At 41.0% G+C, this 18,368-nt stretch overlaps 1 protein-coding gene across 4 annotated transcripts in view; it reads right to left on the reverse strand.

Annotated features, from left to right (window-relative positions):
- LOC124804604 (UHRF1-binding protein 1-like) overlaps positions 1 to 18,368 on the reverse strand; it is a 433,274-nt gene that overhangs the window by 308,429 nt on the left and 106,477 nt on the right. For all 4 annotated transcript variants that reach the window (XM_047264799.1, XM_047264798.1, XM_047264802.1 and 1 more), the window contains exon 6: positions 17,030 to 17,097. In XM_047264799.1, the coding sequence (XP_047120755.1) occupies positions 17,030 to 17,097 (68 nt within the window). The remainder of the gene's footprint in view (positions 1 to 17,029; positions 17,098 to 18,368) is intronic.

Here is an 18,368-nt window from a genome sequence, read left to right on the forward strand (position 1 = left end):
AATATGATGTGAAATGTGTTTTTTGACCACCTTCTAAGATTAAGGCCCTGTTGGCGTCCATAAAAGATGATCTACATCTACATCTACATCTACATTGATACTCCGCAAGCCACCCAACGGTGTGTGGCGGAGGGCACTTTACGTGCCACTGTCATTACCTCCCTTTCCTGTTCCAGTCGCGTATGGTTCGCGGGAAGAACGACTGTCTGAAAGCCTCCGTGCGCGCTCTAATCTCTCTAATTTTACATTCGTGATCTCCTCGGGAAGTATAAGTAGGGGGAAGCAATATATTCGATACCTCATCCAGAAACGCACCCTCTCGAAACCTGGCGAGCAAGCTACACCGCGATGCAGAGCGCCTCTCTTGCAGAGTCTGCCACTTGAGTTTATTAAACATCTCCGTAACGCTCGGTTTGTGTAATGCTGGTGTCTATCGTATTCCTTGCAGTTGTTGTTGTGACTTGGCAAGACAGCCAAGCCACTATGAGATAGCCGAAAGGCACGCGTTTAAGCTCACGCAGGCTGGCGTGAGGTCTGGAACAGTTAAAGGAGTTGAGTCTAGTAAAAAAAAGTACGTAGCTTCTGGAATACTTAACTTTAATCCATAATTGGTGAACATCGGTCTGACGGTACATGCATCACAAGATAAATAGCAAATGATAATGGCGCCTTGCTAGGTCGTAGCAAATGACATAGCTGAAGGCTATGCTAACTATCGTCTCGGCAAATGAGAGCGTATTTGTCAGTGTAGCATCGCTAGCAAAGTCGGCTGTACAACTGGGGCGAGTGCTAGGACGTCTCTCTAGACCTGCCGTGTGGCGGCGCTCGGTCTGCAATCACTGATAGTGGCGACACGCGGGTCCGACGTATACTACCGGACCGCGGCCAATTTAAAGGCTACCACCTAGCAAGTGTGGTGTCTGGCGGTGACACCACAGTTGTGGCATGTCGTGTATTGGTCAGACAACCAGGACTGTGGAAGACCAGTGTATTGAACATAAGCATCACACACGCTTACAACAGCCGAGCAAATCCACTATTGCAGAACACTGCCTCAACACCGGTCATCCTATGGAATACAACAACACGGAGATTCTGACTTGCACATCCAGCTATTGGGATAGTGTTATTAAGCAAGCTGTTGAAATCAAGCTATCAAGCACCTTATAAACTGAGATGGTGGATTTTGTTTAAATGCTGCTTGGAATCCGGCTCTGTCTCTCATCAAAAAACATACAGACAGAATTAGTGCTACCTCACCTGTTGATTAATAGTCACTATCGATATTTCTGATGTTGGTTATCTTTGTTTGCGTTGACACTTGTTCTGTGTGTGGTATCTTCCTCTTGTTTCTCCTCTGTGAACCGAGGTATTAAATTTCCTTGCACACTGCTTCCTCCTTGCATTTGTGCCTTGAGAATGGCAGGGTGTGCTCTTATCGATATATCGGCGGTGGTCGACGACGTCACCCGGCAGCAAACCCGTAAGTTATTTGAACATTCAATTCACCGGGGAAAGTTAAGGTCTCACATTTTTTGCACTTGTTTTACTTTATGATATATCACACAAATGTGCCAGTAAAATTTTTAATAATGACATAAATGTCTGATCTTCTGGGCTCGAAAGTCTTCTAAATGGCTCGTCATCAAAGAATTTGTTTTTAATGAGAGTCAAACGCTCAGTGATTCAGGGAATTCAACATACATTCTCGCACATAGTTCAACATGTGAAAAAGGAAATTTACTTTAAAAGTAACACTTTTCAAACAACCATTCATAGTATTTTCCTGCGACCTGTTAGAAATAGGTTGTTTCAGCAGTTGCCAAGAGAGCACCAGATAACAGGCCCCACTGTGCTTGTCCAGCTACGATGATGTAGGAAGCTCATATGTTCGTACATGTGAAACATTAAAAGACCTTACATTATGTCATAAAAGAAACAAGACATCAGAGGATGCTCCAAGAGCATCAGAATTTTGTGAACCATACTAAAATGTGCACATTTAAAGTGCATACTTAAAGTGCACATTCTTATGTCCAGATTCCCAATGAAGTAGGCCTCAACCTGATATTAAGCTTTTCAGTGTGGTTTTCTGGATGAAAATTTTCTTGGAGTACCAGCACTATATTATCTGATGTTTAGTTCTTTGTTATGACATAATGCCACACTTGCTAGAAGATGGAAACATTCACTTGAAATGCAGTGAACAGAAACTAGCCACTAGTGTGGAATTAAACACTTCATTTCAAATACATTAACAGGCTTAGCAGAAAAGATTAATAAAAGCCAAATTTAGTTAGTAAACTGACAAAAATAACTTCATTGTTCTGCAAGTCAATTAATGCTTGACTGTTACAAAGGTGGAAATACAATAAAATCTGAAACCAATAACATATTTTAGCCTTCCGTAATTATGTGAATATATTTTACTTCACCGGCCACAAAAATCCATTTTGTTTTCATTTGACATGAGAGCAGTAAACGAAGAGGAAAAACAAAATCACTAATGTAAACTGTAAACACAGGTCACATAGAGACTACCCACTTCCCCACTATACTTCTGATTGCTCTGGGCATCAGCCCAGGATATACGATATTTCTGAACTGGGGCAATACTATATACAGGGCTATTACAAATGATTGAAGCGATTTCATAAATTCACTGTAGCTCCATTCATTGACATATGGTCATGACACACTACAGATAAGTAGAAAAACTCATAAAGTTTTGTTCGGCTGAAGCCGCACTTCAGCTTTCTGCCACCAGAGCGCTCGAGAGTGCAGTGACACAAAATGGCAACAGGAGCCGCTAAAGCGTATGTCGTGCTTGAAATGCACTCACATCAGTCAGTCATAACAGTGCAACGACACTTCAGGACGAAGTTCAACAAAGATCCACCAACTGCTAACTCCATTCGGCACGCAGTTTAAAGCTTCTGGATGCCTCTGTAAGGGAAAATCAACAGGTCGACCTGCAGTGAGCGAAGAAATGGTTGAACACGTGCGGGCAAGTTTCACGCGTAGCCCGCGGAAGTTGACGAATAAAGCAAGCAGGTAGCTAAACGTACCACAGCCGACGGTTTGGAAAATCTTATGGAAAAGGCTAAAGCAGAAGCCGTACCGTTTACAATTGCTACAAGCCCTGACACCCGATGACAAAGTCAAACGCTTTGAATTTTCAGCACGGTTGCAACAGCTCATGGAAGAGGATGCGTTCAGTGCGAAACTTGTTTTCAGTGATGAAGCAACATTTTTTCTTAATGGTGAAGTGAACAGACACAATGTGCGAATCTGGGCGGTAGAGAATCCTCACGCATTCATGCAGCAAATTCGCAATTCACCAAAAGTTAACGTGTTTTGTGCAATCTCCCAGTTTAAAGTTTACGGCCCCTTTTTCTTCAGCGAAAAAAATGTTACAGGACACGTGTATCTGTACATGCAGGAAAACTGGCTCATGCCACAACTGGAGACCGACAGCTCCGACTTCATCTTTCAACAGGATGGTGCTCCACCACACTTCCATCATGATGTTCGGCATTTCTTAAACAGGAGATTGGAAAACCGATGGATCGGTCGTGGTGGAGATCATGATCAGCAATTCATGTCATGGCCTCCACGCTCTCCCGACTTAACCCCATGCGATTTCTTTCTGTGGGGTTATGTGAAAGATCCAGTGTTTAAACCTCCTCTACCAAGAAACGTGCCATAACTGCGAGCTCGCATCAACGATGCTTTCGAACTCATTGATGGGGACATGCTGCGCCGAGTGTGGGAGGAATTTGATTATCAGCTTGATGTCTGCCGAATCACTAAAGGGGCACATATCGAACATTTGTGAATGCCTAAAAAAACTTTTTGAGTTTTTGTATGTGTGTGCAAAGCATTGTGAAAATATCTCAAATAATAAAATTATTGTAGAGCTGTGAAATCGCTTCAATCATTTGTAATAACCCTGTAGTGCCCCCCCCCCCCCCCCCCTCCATCAAGCGTTTGAGATAGGACATAAAAAAAATAAAATAAAATAAAAATAAAAAAAAAATTAAAAAAAAAATTTGCTCATTTTGCAGCGCACATCTTTCTGAAGAGTCTGATACATAAAACATATGTGTTCGAGTAAGTGTAAGACATGTTATTTGGGCTTAAGTGTGCCAAATGCAGTGCCACGCCTCATCGGACAGCATTCTTCTATGTTATGCAGAGGTTTGCACAGGTTAGACTAGCACGGAGAGGCGTTTCAAACCAATCTTTGGACTGAATAAATCACAAAAACAAAGTAAAGCCATGCTGCTGCTTTCTTACTTGCATGACTCTATAGTACTGGCAGTTATGAAAGACTACTGAGAGTAACTAAAGTCCATATGGATCATGTTATGTGGTCAGGGAAACTGATCCACAGACACTACAAGTAACTGTGTAGCTGGGGATAGTGGTGTGATGCTGAGGAGCACACACACACACTATAGTTAGCAGTGTTCGTCAACCAATGACACAAAAGTATAATGTGGAAGAAGTTATAGATTTTTTGTTATTGCATGGATCTGAAGAATCAGGCCTAAATGAAAGTAGGGAGGGGGGGGGGGGGCTGTCGGGCTGTGGAGTTTTACATGTAAATGGTATGGACATTGTGGTCAGGCATAAAGCCATAAAGCCTCTGATTACTAAGAGTAATGTGAAGCTCTGTTGGCAATAAAACTATGATTAATTAAGGTAAGTCTTGCTGAAATACTATGATGAATAACTGAACTCGGTATGATGGTAGAACTAACTCACAGTACAGAATGTATCTTGGAACATCACATACTGATTTTTCTTTGGGATACAGATTAAATTGTGGAGTGATAGTACAGCATTAATTATAAGCAATATTGGAGGGAAATGAGCATGTAGATATTTGACAATCACTGTATGTGAACAACTGTTAAGTCTCTGCATCAGAGATCAAATTACAGTGTGCCTTTTACTTTTTTATGAGAACAGATGAATGTAATTTCCTAGTGGGGATGCAGGGGTAGGCAGAGTAAGCACGACTTTATCCTATGTTTTCAATTACGTACAAATGAAGGATGATCATTCCATATTGGTTTATTTCTTGAATATGTATGAAATTATTCACAACTGATGCCATAATATTTAATTATTTTGTGTATACCATAAATAGTAGAAAGTGTTTAGTATGAATAAGTTTTCAGTTCTCAATGTAAAAGATAAATAAGCTTTGCCTTACAGTGGCCTTTGGAGGACTGTGCTGCTGCAGCTGTATTATGATAAGTTAATGCGGGATTGTTCAAACAAATGCATTTCTTAGAAGGTAAGTCAAATGACAATTGCAAATGTACAAGAAAAAAGTAAAGAATTTGGCAAGCACCACGTAAGATGATGAGCATAAAAATAACAGTGTGCCAGATATTTAACCCTTGAAACTGGACCAGTACGGTTGCGGCCATACTGTCACACCAGCCTATGATCATAAATGTATGTTTTCACTTTTCTGTTGTGTGTATCTGCACCCGTATCAGTACAATTTCTCCCTTCTGTAATTGAATGGTGCTGCCATCTGTTGGGAACAGCTGGCACTCTGTGCATTTTCAGGAGACCTTGCTTCCATTCCATCTACAGGAACTAAATTCGATACTTGCGCTTTTGCATTGGTGTTTGGTGAGAAAGGCACATTTGAAAGGCTTGAGTGTTGATGAAATTACATAAATACTGCTAAATGTAAATTCAGCTGTGGAATCTGGTAGTGATTTTGAAGACCACAAAGACTATGAGATGTTACAGTTACAATGAGAAAGTGAAGATTCATTGAGTAATGTTGGAATTATTCATGAACTGACACTGACATTTTCAGAGACTGGGGGGGGGGGGGCTCTTCACAGGTGAGAAAGAAGCAAAAGGTTGTAAATAGTGCATACTGATAGATGGTGTGTTTACACCTCAGAATTAAGATTTTACACTGGTAGTTTTGGAGTGGATCCTCATTGTAAATGAAGTGAGGAACCTTGTGAAAGTGAAGGTTTTGATCTTATTTTTGATAGGCAATCAATGGGATACATTACCAATGAAACTAACAGCTTTTACAAAGTAGTGAATGAATTATATATGGATAGGTTGGTTGGTTGGGGAAGGAGACCAGACAGCGTGGTCATCGGTCTCATCGGATTAGGGAAGGATGGGGAAGGAAGTCGGCCGTGCCCTTTCAGAGGAACCATCCCGGCATTTGCCTGGAATGATTTAGGGAAATCACGGAAAACCTAAATCAGGATCGCCGGACGCAGGATTGAACCGTCGTCCTCTCGAATTCGAGTCCAGTGTCTAACCACTGCGCCACCTCGCTCGGTATATGGATATCCCTGGGGAATACAGTGGACACACAAAGGTGCAGATGAGATGTATCTGTTTTTAGCAGTCTGCATGGTGATGACTCACATGAAAAAGAATAGAATGAAGTATTATTGGTCGACAGACTCATTGACTGAAACACCTTCCTTTTTGAAAGTAATGCCTAGGGACAGATTTCTGAGATTTCTTCGAATGTTACATTTTAGTGATGTAAGTGTTTTGGGAGATGCTGAGAGGGGGAATAGAATCACGAGGATCATGAAGGAATGGAAGAGACAGAGAACCAGGAAAGGTAAATCAGAGTATGGAAACTGATGGAAAAGGAAGTCACAGAAGAATAGCAGGAGATTATAAGGGAGAGGTTACCAAGCCTGAACCAAAAACAGAAGAAGAGGAATGGGGACAATTTAAAAGTGCTATGGTAGAAGCTGCAGTAGCTCTATGTGGAAGGCCAAGTGGCCCAAAATAGTGAAAGGAGACACCGTAGTGGAATGAAAGAATTACGAAGGTAGTGCGTAGGAAGAACAATGCCTTCAGACTGTGATTATGAGGAAGGACAGAATTAGCAAGAGAGAAATATAAGTAAAAGAAAAAAGAGGCAAATATGACAGTGGCTGAGGAGAGAAAGGATTGTGGGAACTACAAGGGAATCACACTGACACCACACTGTGCCAAGGTATATAAAAGGATCTTGGAGAGCAAAATCTGAACAAAGGTCGAGAACAAATTGAGAGAGGAGCTGCATGGCTTCAGACCTGGTAGACCCCTGGTTGACCTCAGATTTGCAATGTGGCAGCTCTATGAGCACCACTATAAATTTGGGGAAGACCTTATGGTAACTTTTCTCAATATAGAAAAGGCATTTGATAGCATCTGTAGAAGAAACATCTGGGAAGCACCTGAAAAGAAGGGAGTGGAAAAACAGATAACAAGCATGCTGGAAGAGATGTACTGTGGGACTCTTGAGTTGTGTGAAAGTGGGAAATGAAAGGACAGATTGGTTTCAACAAACAAATGGTTTGAAACAGGACAGTTCATTGTCATCTCTTCTCTTTATTGTGGTCTTGGATGAGATAGTGATTAATGTGGCAGCAAAAACTAGAGATGATAAGATGAAAGCAACGGTATTTTCAGATGACTAATGTATGACATAAGAAGTGTCACAGAATCAAACATTTGGCTAAGTGACACGCTGTAAAAAGAAATGTTAGGTACAGCCTATCTGCCGTACCTCTCAGGCTGTTGCACTGAATCAGTTGTACATTGTGCAAACATGGCACAAAGGTGATTTATAAACTGACAAAGAAGATCAAAGAGTGCCTCGGATTGGCAAACAAGAAAAGGGACCCACTTGCAATGTTGGGAGTACATCGTATACAGTACATGTGGAAAAGTCTACCATATTTACCCGATTGTAAGATGAGGCTTTTCCCCAAATTCGTCATTCAAAAAATACAGTGTCGTCTTACATTCACAGATTAAAGTACTGCTGACAAGGTTAAAATTTTTATGTTGTTTAATAGAGTATATATGGGTCGTCTTTCATTCACAGATGAAGCTTTGGCTATTCAAGTCACGTGCAGATTTATTTTGAAGATTTCGGAAGGACAGGGCTTGGCAAATGATACTCGTGTTCAAACAGGATCAAGATTTCCTGATAAGCTGAAGCCTTTGATACAGTATCAGTGTCGCTTGAACAGTCCTGGACATTTGCCTCACGTGGCATTAGTGCAATGGATACACGAGAAACTATGAACTAGTCACAATGACAATCTACAGTCTGCTTAAAACATGACAATTTACTAAAACACAAGAGCAAATAGCACTAAATTCTTTTATAATACAAACTCTCTTTGTATTTGAACAGTTTTGAAATAAAAGATCTCATACATGTATGGATACTGTGTACAAACATTAATGCCACTTTTTAAGTAGCGGTAACATTAAAAAATGGCTGAAAGCAAGGGGAAACTACAGCCGGAATTTTTCCCGAGGGCATGCAGCTCTACTGTATGGTTAAATGATGATGGCGTCCTCTTGGGTAAAATATTCCAGAGGTAAAATAGTCCCCCTTTCGGATCTCCGCACAGGGACTACACAAAAGGACATCGTTATCAGGAGAAAGAAAATTGGCGTTCTACAGATCGGAGCGTGGAATGTCAGATCCCTTAATTGAGTAGGTACGTTAGAAAATTGAAAAAGGGAAATGGATAGGTTAAAGTTAGATATAGAGGGAATTAGTGAAGTTTGATGGCAGGAGGAACAAGCCTTCTGGTCAGGTGAATACAGGATTATAAATACAAAATCAAATAGGGGTAATGCAGGAGTAGGTTTAATAAAGAATAAAAAAATAGGAGCACAGGTAAGTTACTATGAACAGCATAGTGAACGCATATTGTAGGCAAGGTAGACACAAACCCCACTCCTACAACAGTAGTACAAGCTTATATGACAACTACCTCCTCAGATGATGAAGAGACTGAAGAAATGTATGATGCAATAAAAGAAATTATTCAGATAGTGAAGGGAGACGAAAACTTAATAGTCATGAGGGACTGGAATTCGATAGTAGGAAGAAGAAGAGAAGGAATAGTATGAGGAGGATATGGAATGGGGGTAAGAAATGAAAGAGGAAGCTGCCTGATTGAATTTTGCACAGAGCATAACTTAATAGTAGCTAACACTTGGTTCAAGAACCACGAAAGAAGGTTGTATACATGGAACAGGCCTAGAGGTACTGGAAGGTTTCAGATATATTATATAATAGTAAGACAGAAATTTAAGAGCCACGTTTCAAATTGTAAGACATTTCCAGGGGCAGATGTGGACTCTGATCACAATCTGTTGGTTATGACCTGTAGATTAAAACTGAAGAAACTGTAAAAAGGTGGGAATTTAAGGAGATGGGACCTGGATAAACTGAAAGAACCAGAGGTTCTACAGAGTTTCAGGGAGAGCATCAGGGAACAATTGACAAGAATGGGGGAAAGAAATACAGTAGAAGAAGAATGGGTAGCTTTGAGAGATGAAATAGTGAAGGCAGCAGAGGATCAAATCGGTAAAAAGACGAGGGCTAGTAGAAATCCTTGGGTAACAGAAGTTGTTGTTGTTGTTGTGGTCTTCAGTCCTGAGACTGGTTTGATGCAGCTCTCCATGCTACTCTATCCTGTGCAAGCTTCTTCATCTCCCAGTACCTACTGCAGCCTACATCCTTCTGAATCTGCTTAGTGTATTCACCTCTTGGTCTCCCTCTACGATTTTTACCCTCCACACTGCCCTCCAGTACTAAATTGGTGATCCCTTGAAGCCTCAGAACATGTCCTACCAACCGATCCCTTCTTCTGGTCAAGTTGTGCCACAAACTCCTCTTCTCCCCAATTCTATTCAATACCTCCTCATTAGTTATGTGATCTACCCATCTAATCTTCAGCATTCTTCTGTAGCACCACATTTCGAAAGCTTCTATTCTCTTCTTGTCTAAACTATTTATCATCCATGTTTCACTTCCATACATGACTACACTCCATACAAATACTTTCAGAACTGATTTGCTGATACTTAAATCTATACTCGATGTTAACAAATTTCTCTTCTTTAGAAACACTTTCCTTGCCATTGCCAGTCTACATTTTACATCTTCTCTGCTTCGACCATCATCAGTTATTTTGCTCCCCAAATAGCAAAACTCCTTTACTACTTTAAGTGTCTCATTTCTTAATCTAATTCCCTCAGCATCACCCGACTTAATTCGACTACTTTCCGTTATCCTTGTTTTGCTTTTGTTGATGTTCATCTTATACCCTCCTTTCAAGACACTGTCCATTCCGTTCAGCTGCTCTTCCAAGTCCTTTGCTGTCTCTGACAGAATTACAATGTCATCGGCGAACCTCAAATATTTTATTTCTTCTCCATGGATTTTAATACCTACTCCGAACTTTTCTTTTGTTTCCTTTACTGCTTGCTCAATATACAGAGGCACTTTCCTTCCCCAGTACCACAGACTGTGGCACAATGGTCTAAGACCCAAGGATCATGCCACGTATGCAGTCAAACAACACGAAGAGACACAAAAAGAAAAGACACTTGTTTATATGTTAGAGTGCAACATCTGTTTATATGTAATTCCATTCTGTCAGGAGTACCACTCCCTGAAAAAAAATCTGAGTAAATTTTACACTTCCTTGTAATACTGATCAAGTAACTAAATACAATACAAAAAGTTGATGAGAAAGTAAACATGCCAACAGCTTGTTTTATTTCAAAAACCTATGTAATTAATCAATCCCAAAGTAACTCAGTCCATAAAAACAGGTGACTGCACAAAAACTTGGTCTTCAAGGTGGTGAAAGATGGCTGGCCCTTCTCCCAGGAGTTTGCACCAGACACAAACACTGATATGTTATTCTATTACTATACAGCAATTATGTGCAACCTATTACATTTCATCACAGAACAAAGGTCCAACATGGTGATGTTTGTCTGTCATAGCAAAAAGTCTTTGAACAGAGTCAGAAGGTCACAGAAGGTGTGACATCCTCAGCCAATGCTTCTCGTTCAGGCCACGCACATTGTGCCAGGGCTTCAGAGAACACTTCAGTGGCTAAACCCACTATGACGAGTAACCACAGAGGGAATCTGGATAACAACACAGAAGTCAGACACCAAACTGTGCTTAAATTTCAAGACGTAATTTGAGTGATACAAATACAGATAATCGATAGACTCTTCTGTAGCGCTACTTCAAAGGGTGGAGGAGTATGCTTTTCTATCACATCTAAGATACAAGTTTAAACCAAAACCTGACCTTAGTATTATAAGTGAAGACAAACACTTCAAAATGTCAGTTATTGACTTAACAGGGCTTGACATCAGTAAGAAATTAATCATTTTGAATCTGTATCGATCACTTAGTGGCAGAGTGGACACTTTTTACAATAAAATCTCAACAACAAATGTTAACATAATTCTGTATGAAGATACAGATATAAACACATAACAAATGAATCTTATAGCACCCCCAATAAACATCTTTCGCAGTTTATGTATGTCTACATTGGTCAATCTGTGAAAATACAATACAAATGAATAGATAAAGAAAATCTGATCACCAAGTGACAGCAGGAGAAAACACATATAAAGGTTAACGAAATGAGCAAGCTTTCAGAGACAGAGGCTCCTTCTTCTGGTAGAAAGGTTAAAGGGGAAGGAAGAGGGATAAAGAAAAAGGGCTAGTGAGGTTTATAAAATGGGGAGAGTTCAAAAAAGTCATCCAGAACCCAAGATTAGGGGGGACTTACTAGACGTGATGAGATGGAAAGACTGATCTTCCTTTCCTTTACATCCCTCTTCTGATTCCCTTCAACTGATTGGCCACTGTTTCGTGAGTAGATTTTTTAATCTATCCAATTACATCACATGTTGGTCAATTGTGTGGTGAGGGTAACAGTAATGACTGGATTGGTGACTGACCATGTGGCCACAAATATAGGCAGTGAACAGTGTGGCGTAGCTGTAAAAGATCTTCGTCATCTGTCAGATACTTCCACCTACAAACCTTGCCACAGTGACCCCATTCCAGTAATCCGGATCTCCAGCCACTACTCAAATCCTTAGGCCCATCCCAGATACTCTCCCCAGAGTCCATCTATCTACTTACCCATACCACTCCCCACACTTCCACCTTCTAATACTTCCTAAAGCCCATAAACCCAACCACCCAGGATGCCCCATTGTGGCCGGTTACTGCACCCCCATTCACAGAATCTCTGCTCTCACAGACCAACATCTTCAACCTGTTACCCGGAACCTATCCTCCTATATAAAAGATACCAACCATTTCCTCCACTGACTCTCCACAGTTCCTGTCCCTTTACCACACAGTGCCCTGCTCGTCACTATTGATGCCACCTCCCTGTACACTAACATTCCTAATGCCCATGGCCTTGCTGCTATCAAACACTACATTTCCAGACGCCCTATGGATTCCAAACTAACAACTTCTTTCCTAGTCTATATCCTCACCCACAATTACTTCTCCTTTGAAGGAATTACCTACAAACAAATCTGGGGTATGGCCATGAGCACCTGCATCACACTATCCTATGCCAACCTATACATCAGAAATCTAGAGTAATCCTTCCTACAAACCCAGAATCCTAAACCCCTCACCTGGTTCAGATTCATTGACGATATTTTTGCTACCTGGATTGAAGTTGAGGACACCCTATTCACATTCCTCCAGAACCTCAACAACTTCTCCCCCATTTGCTTCACCTGGTCCTACTCAACCCAACCTTCCTAGTTGTTGACCTCCACCTCAGAGGTGGCTACATCAGTACCTCCGTCCATATCAAACCTACTAACCACCAGCAATACCTCCACTTTGATAGCTGCCACCCATTCCATACCAAGAAGTCCCTTCCATATAACCTAGCCACCATGGGTCATCGCATCTGCAGTGACGAGCAGACCCCCTCAAAATATACCGAGAGTCTCACTGAGCCTTCAGTGACCGTAATTATCCTCCCAACCTTGTACAAAAACAAATCTCCTGTGCCTTATCTTTCCAGTCTGCCACCATCTCCCAAAGTTCCACAGTCTGGCTGCAGAGGGTCATCCCCTCGTAACTCAGTTCCATCCAGGACTGGAGCAACTAAATTACATTATCTGCCATGGTCTCGATTATCTCTCATTGTGCCTTGAGGTGAGAAATGTCCTGCCCACTATCCTTTCCACCCCTCCTACAGTGGTATTCTGTCACCCACCGAACCTACACAATATACTCGTCCATCCTTACACAACCCCTGCTACCAATCACTTACCTCATACCCCTGTAATAGACATAGATGCAAGACCTGTCCCATACATCCTCCTACCACCAGCTACTCCAGTCCTGTCAGTAACATCACCTACCCTATCAAAGGCAGGGCCATCTGTGAAACCAGTCATGTGATTTACAAGCTAAGCTGCAACCACTGTGCTGCATTCCATATAGGCATGACAACCAACAACAAACTGTCTGTCTGGATGAATGGCCACCGACAAACTGTGGCCAAAAAACAAGTGGACTACCCTGTTGCTGAACATGATGCCGAACATGATATCCCTCATTTCAATGACCGCTTCACAGCCTGTGCCATATGGATCCTTCCCACCAAAACCGGCTTTTCTGAATTACGCAGGTGGGAACTTTCCCTGCAATACATCCTATGTTCCCATAACCCTCCTGGCCTCAACCTTTGTTAGTCACTGTCCTCACCCATCCAGCCCCCTCCCTGTTCCCATACCAGCACTACACACCCATCATTTCAACGCCACACCCAGTCTTTTAATTTATTTTTATTTCTCTCCTTTCTGCTACTTACCCCCCCCCCCCCCCCACCTTCTCTCCTGCCCTCCGTCTAAACTGCAGCACTTCACTGTTCGCCACCCCCACCATACTATCCTTCCCCATCCCCGCCTCAACCTCCTCCTTACCCCAACCAGTCGCCACTCGCATCATGCATTGGTGCTACTGCTCGCAATGTCGTTTCAGTTGTCCGAGATTGCAGACGTATGTGGAAGTTGTATTTGCCTCTGTGTGTGTGTGTGTGTGTGTGTGTGTGTGTGTGTGTGTGTGTGTTGTTGACAAAGGCCTTAATGGCTGAAAGCTATAATTGTCAGCATCTCCGCTATATGGTGAATAGCAACTTCACTTCTCTAATATTGTAAAATATCTTGGATTCACAGACAATTTTTGGAAAATAATGGAAGTAAAACCATCTATGGACAAAACCTGCACACCTACAAAAGACTTACCAGGAATCATTGCATGATGTTTCAAGAACACTAGCAAATCATTTTGAGATGTACAAACCTTAAAAAATTAAGTCAGCAGGCTTCAATGAAGTATCAACCTGTCTGCTGAAAAAAATGCATGCAGGATGTATAAGCTCTCATAACTAACATAATTCACATTGGGGAATTTTCCAGAGTAGTCGAAACAGGTACGAACTGTGCCTCTGCTAAAGAAAGGTAATACCAAATACACAGAATACTTCAAATTAATTTCCCTGCTGTCATCATTCTCAAAAATAATACAACTGATAAAAAAAAGACATATCAATGAATTACTTGGATAAATACAACTTTCTAAGCAAGTTACAGTCTGGAGTCCAATGTAGCAGAAGTACAGAATCAGCCACAGTAGAATTAACACAAGTGGTACTGAAACTTCCTAGCAGATTAAAACTGTGTGCCGGACTGAGACTCGAACTCGATACCTTTGCCTTTCGCGGGCAAGTGCTCTACCAACTGAGCTACCCAAGCATGACTCACACCCTGTCCTCGCAGATTTACTTCTGCCAGTATCTCATCTCCTACCTTCCAAACTTTACAGAAGCTCTCCTGCGAACCCTGCAGAACTAGCACTCCTGAAAGAAAGGATATTGCGGAGACATGGTTTAGCCACAGCCTGGGGGATGTTTCCAGAATGAGATTTTCACTCTGCAGTGGAGTGTGTGCTGATGTGAAACTTCCTGGCAAATTAAAACTGTGTGCCAGACTGAGACTCGAACTTGGGACCTTTGCCTTTCGCGGGCAAGTGCTCTGCCAACTGAGCTACCCAAGCACGATTCACACCCCGTCCTCGCAGCTTTACGGGTTCCGCAGGAGAGCTTCTGTAAAGTTTGGAAGGTAGGAGACGAGATACTGGCAGAAGTAAAGCTGCGAGGACGGGGCGTGAGTCGTGCTTGGGTAGCTCACTTGAAAGAGCACTTGCCCGTGAAAGGCAAAGGTCCCGAGTTCGAGTCTCGGTCCGGCACACAGTTTTAATCTGCCAGGAAGTTTCATATCAGTGCACACTCCGCTGCAGAGTGAAAATCTCATTCTGAAAAGTGGTACTTATTGCTCTTGACACACTCATAAATCTTGCTAAGGATGTTGGTGATGCTGATCATAAGACCCTATTAAATAAGCTAGAATCATTAGGATAAGAGGAACAGCTGATGACTGGCTCCAATCACAGATAGGGTACAAGGAGTACAGATCACACAAACATCAAATAAAGCTATGTATCAGTGAAAAACTTATTAGAACCAAAATATATTAATGTAAGAATTCCTCAGGCTGGCATTTTAAGACCAATATTGTTGCAGATACATATCACTGGCTTTCCCAGCAGTGCTAGACTTGGAGAAAAAAAAACCTTTTTTCTGATGTCAACAATATTATAGTCTCTGAGAAAACAAGAGAACTCCTTGCAGAGAAAGCACTTTAAACACTCTGTTTGCAATGGATCAATACGGAATAAAGTTACGCTGAACACAACAATAACAAATGTCATGAATTTCTATTTCAAAATGGGAAAATGACTTGGTTAAATTAAATGTAGATAGCACCTCTATTGAGTGCATACTAAACAGGAAATTCAAAGCAGCATTTTCTACCAACGAATAACCTTGTACAAAAAAGTTTCTATGGAGATCACAAGTACTACAGCAACTTATTTAAAGAGGCTGTTAAATGACAACTTCTTTAACTTATTTAAAAAGACAGTTAAAAGTACCAAAGCTCTGTAGTAAATAGTATTACTTTCTATACCATAGCCGACTACCTGTTCCATCCTTGTCACACTATACCCATAAGTATATAAATGTCTGTATGTATGAATTATGTTTTCTTCTTTATTCTTAAATTGTAATACCGCGTGATAGCCAATATCCTTGTAAGGGCTGAATGAAACAACAACAACAACAACAACAAATGCTACTACTACTTCTACTGCTGCTGCTACCACCACCATTACATATAAAGACGGTCTAAGTATCCTTGATATTCCTTTTGTTTTAATTCTTTTGTCTTATGCCTGTAACCTCACATCATTTACCTTATCCTCGTTAACTGTCCTCGAAGTCTTTGATGCAGGATCGGTTAGAAATCATTTACTCACATAAACGGCTCATCATTTGGTGCCTCCCTCACCCAATGTTATCACCTTATCCTTTCACCTGCGTCAGTTCGCACTTCACTACTACTGATACACACACTACACAAGTCTTGCACTTGGGTGATCCTGGCGTCCCTCTCAGCCTCACAAAGAGGCTGCAAATTACTTTAATACGTCTTGAATAGAAATCGTACAATTGTGGTGTCTCTGGTGGCCCCCTCAGCTTGACACCGCAAGTGGTGGTTTGTATCGCTTGAGCCTTACACTGGTCCAGCTCTCACCTACTATAATCTCGAACATTTAAACTTTTCCCCAGCTAGGTGTACTAAGGTTTGTGACTTACTTATTATTCTCTTATATGCAGTTTTCCTGCATCTGTCCATACAGAACGGATCACTGTTTCTAAAAGCTAGAACTTCAAATGATTTTAACAAGTATTAGAACAACACAAAGCACTTCTCTCAAAAATAATAATTATTTTTCTAGTAAACAACAGAAGAGACAAGGAAAAAATTTACTACGGAAATGAAAGGAAACACAATTTGCTAACAATTCTGTGTTGTGTAAGGGGAACAAAATGAACAATGCAGGCACACACTGTATACTACAAACATCATATTTAGACTGTCATTTATGAAAATTTCACATCATTATTCAATGCTGCCATATGAGCAAAAGAACTTGCTTAAAAGTAGCTTTGGATCAATGTTCTGTTGCTGCTCTGTAAAATGAATTAATTATTAAAACTGTTCAATATAATGTTACCTGCAGCTGTTGGAGGTTGATCTGTAACGCACCACCATCCTGAAGATCTGGATGCACAGATCGTCCATCTAAAACCAATAAATATACAAATAAAAACAAAAAAAACAAAAATGAGAAAAATGCTTTTTTAACAACATATACTGATTGTCTTTAAAATATATAATAAGAACTGCCATTCACTACACGTATATGACTCTTGTAATAATATTACCAACTCATAAAATGTGCTATAAAAGATAATTATAAAATAAACATTATTATATCATATTTTTACGCCTTTGTCTTTTGTTTCACCTAGCAAACAATAGTGGCTTTCTAAATGCTGGCACTCCCTTTTATGCTCAGTACTACAAGCTCATCAGCCAAATTCTGGAATTCAAAAACTGACGGTTTTAATTTATGTTACTTCCATTAACTTACTAGCTGCTTTGATATCTTTTGATTGTGCATGTTATGTTGTTGTTACTCCTTTACCTACACTGTTTTCCTTAACTTTCCTCTATCTCATGTCTATGTTTTTCTCTTAAATGGTGATTAAAGTTCCAGAAGTTTGAGATTTGGTGCATTTCTATGTTAGTTTGTATATTAGCAGTGAAGCAACTGATCCTAACACGATATCAGGTAAATAAGTGGTCCTGTTTTTGTCTAATGGGGTGTCTTTGAAGCTGGGATGATGTCAGTTTTACTTTAAACGTGTGTCTGTCTGCAGTACTAAAACTTTCTTCTGCCCGATACACTTAATGTCTGAAGGTAATGACAGCAATTTATTAATTTTATTAGAATAGAATCAAAATTGGTATTTCTTAGTCAGGTGCAGAGATTTTGGGTGTTGTTATTCTAGGCAATACGACACCTGCTTCAATAAAACCAGTAATTTCTTTCTTTCATCCATGTAAGGCCTGTAAGATGGCGGCTGCAGTGTAACATGTGTTAAGTTCAATCTCGCGACATTTAGTTGAATTCGAAGGTGCTCTCGTAGATGGTGTTGTCTAGTACCAGTGGAAATTGTGTAAACAACAGTGTTCTGTGTGGTAGTGCTATTTTTTCTGTGCTCCACCATATCTATGCTGGAGAAAATGGTAAACAGGAGAGTGAACAGCAGCGCGTCCAGCAGCAGGGAAGCAGCAGGTGCAGCGGGCTTGCTCTTGGTGGAAGATGTGGCCATGGCTCCCGGTATAGCTGAGTTGGTCCGCTCTGAGGTAAACGCTGCGCTTCGCGATAAAGACAATCTCAATCTGATAGCAGGCACTATATCAGATACAGTAACGGCAGCAGTATTGGCCAAAATGGTGAAACTGTTGAGGCCAATACTGCCGAAATTACAGCATTAAAAAAGTCT

Source organism: Schistocerca piceifrons, chromosome 7, assembly GCF_021461385.2.
Source record: "Schistocerca piceifrons isolate TAMUIC-IGC-003096 chromosome 7, iqSchPice1.1, whole genome shotgun sequence".
Taxonomy (NCBI): domain Eukaryota; kingdom Metazoa; phylum Arthropoda; class Insecta; order Orthoptera; family Acrididae; genus Schistocerca; species Schistocerca piceifrons.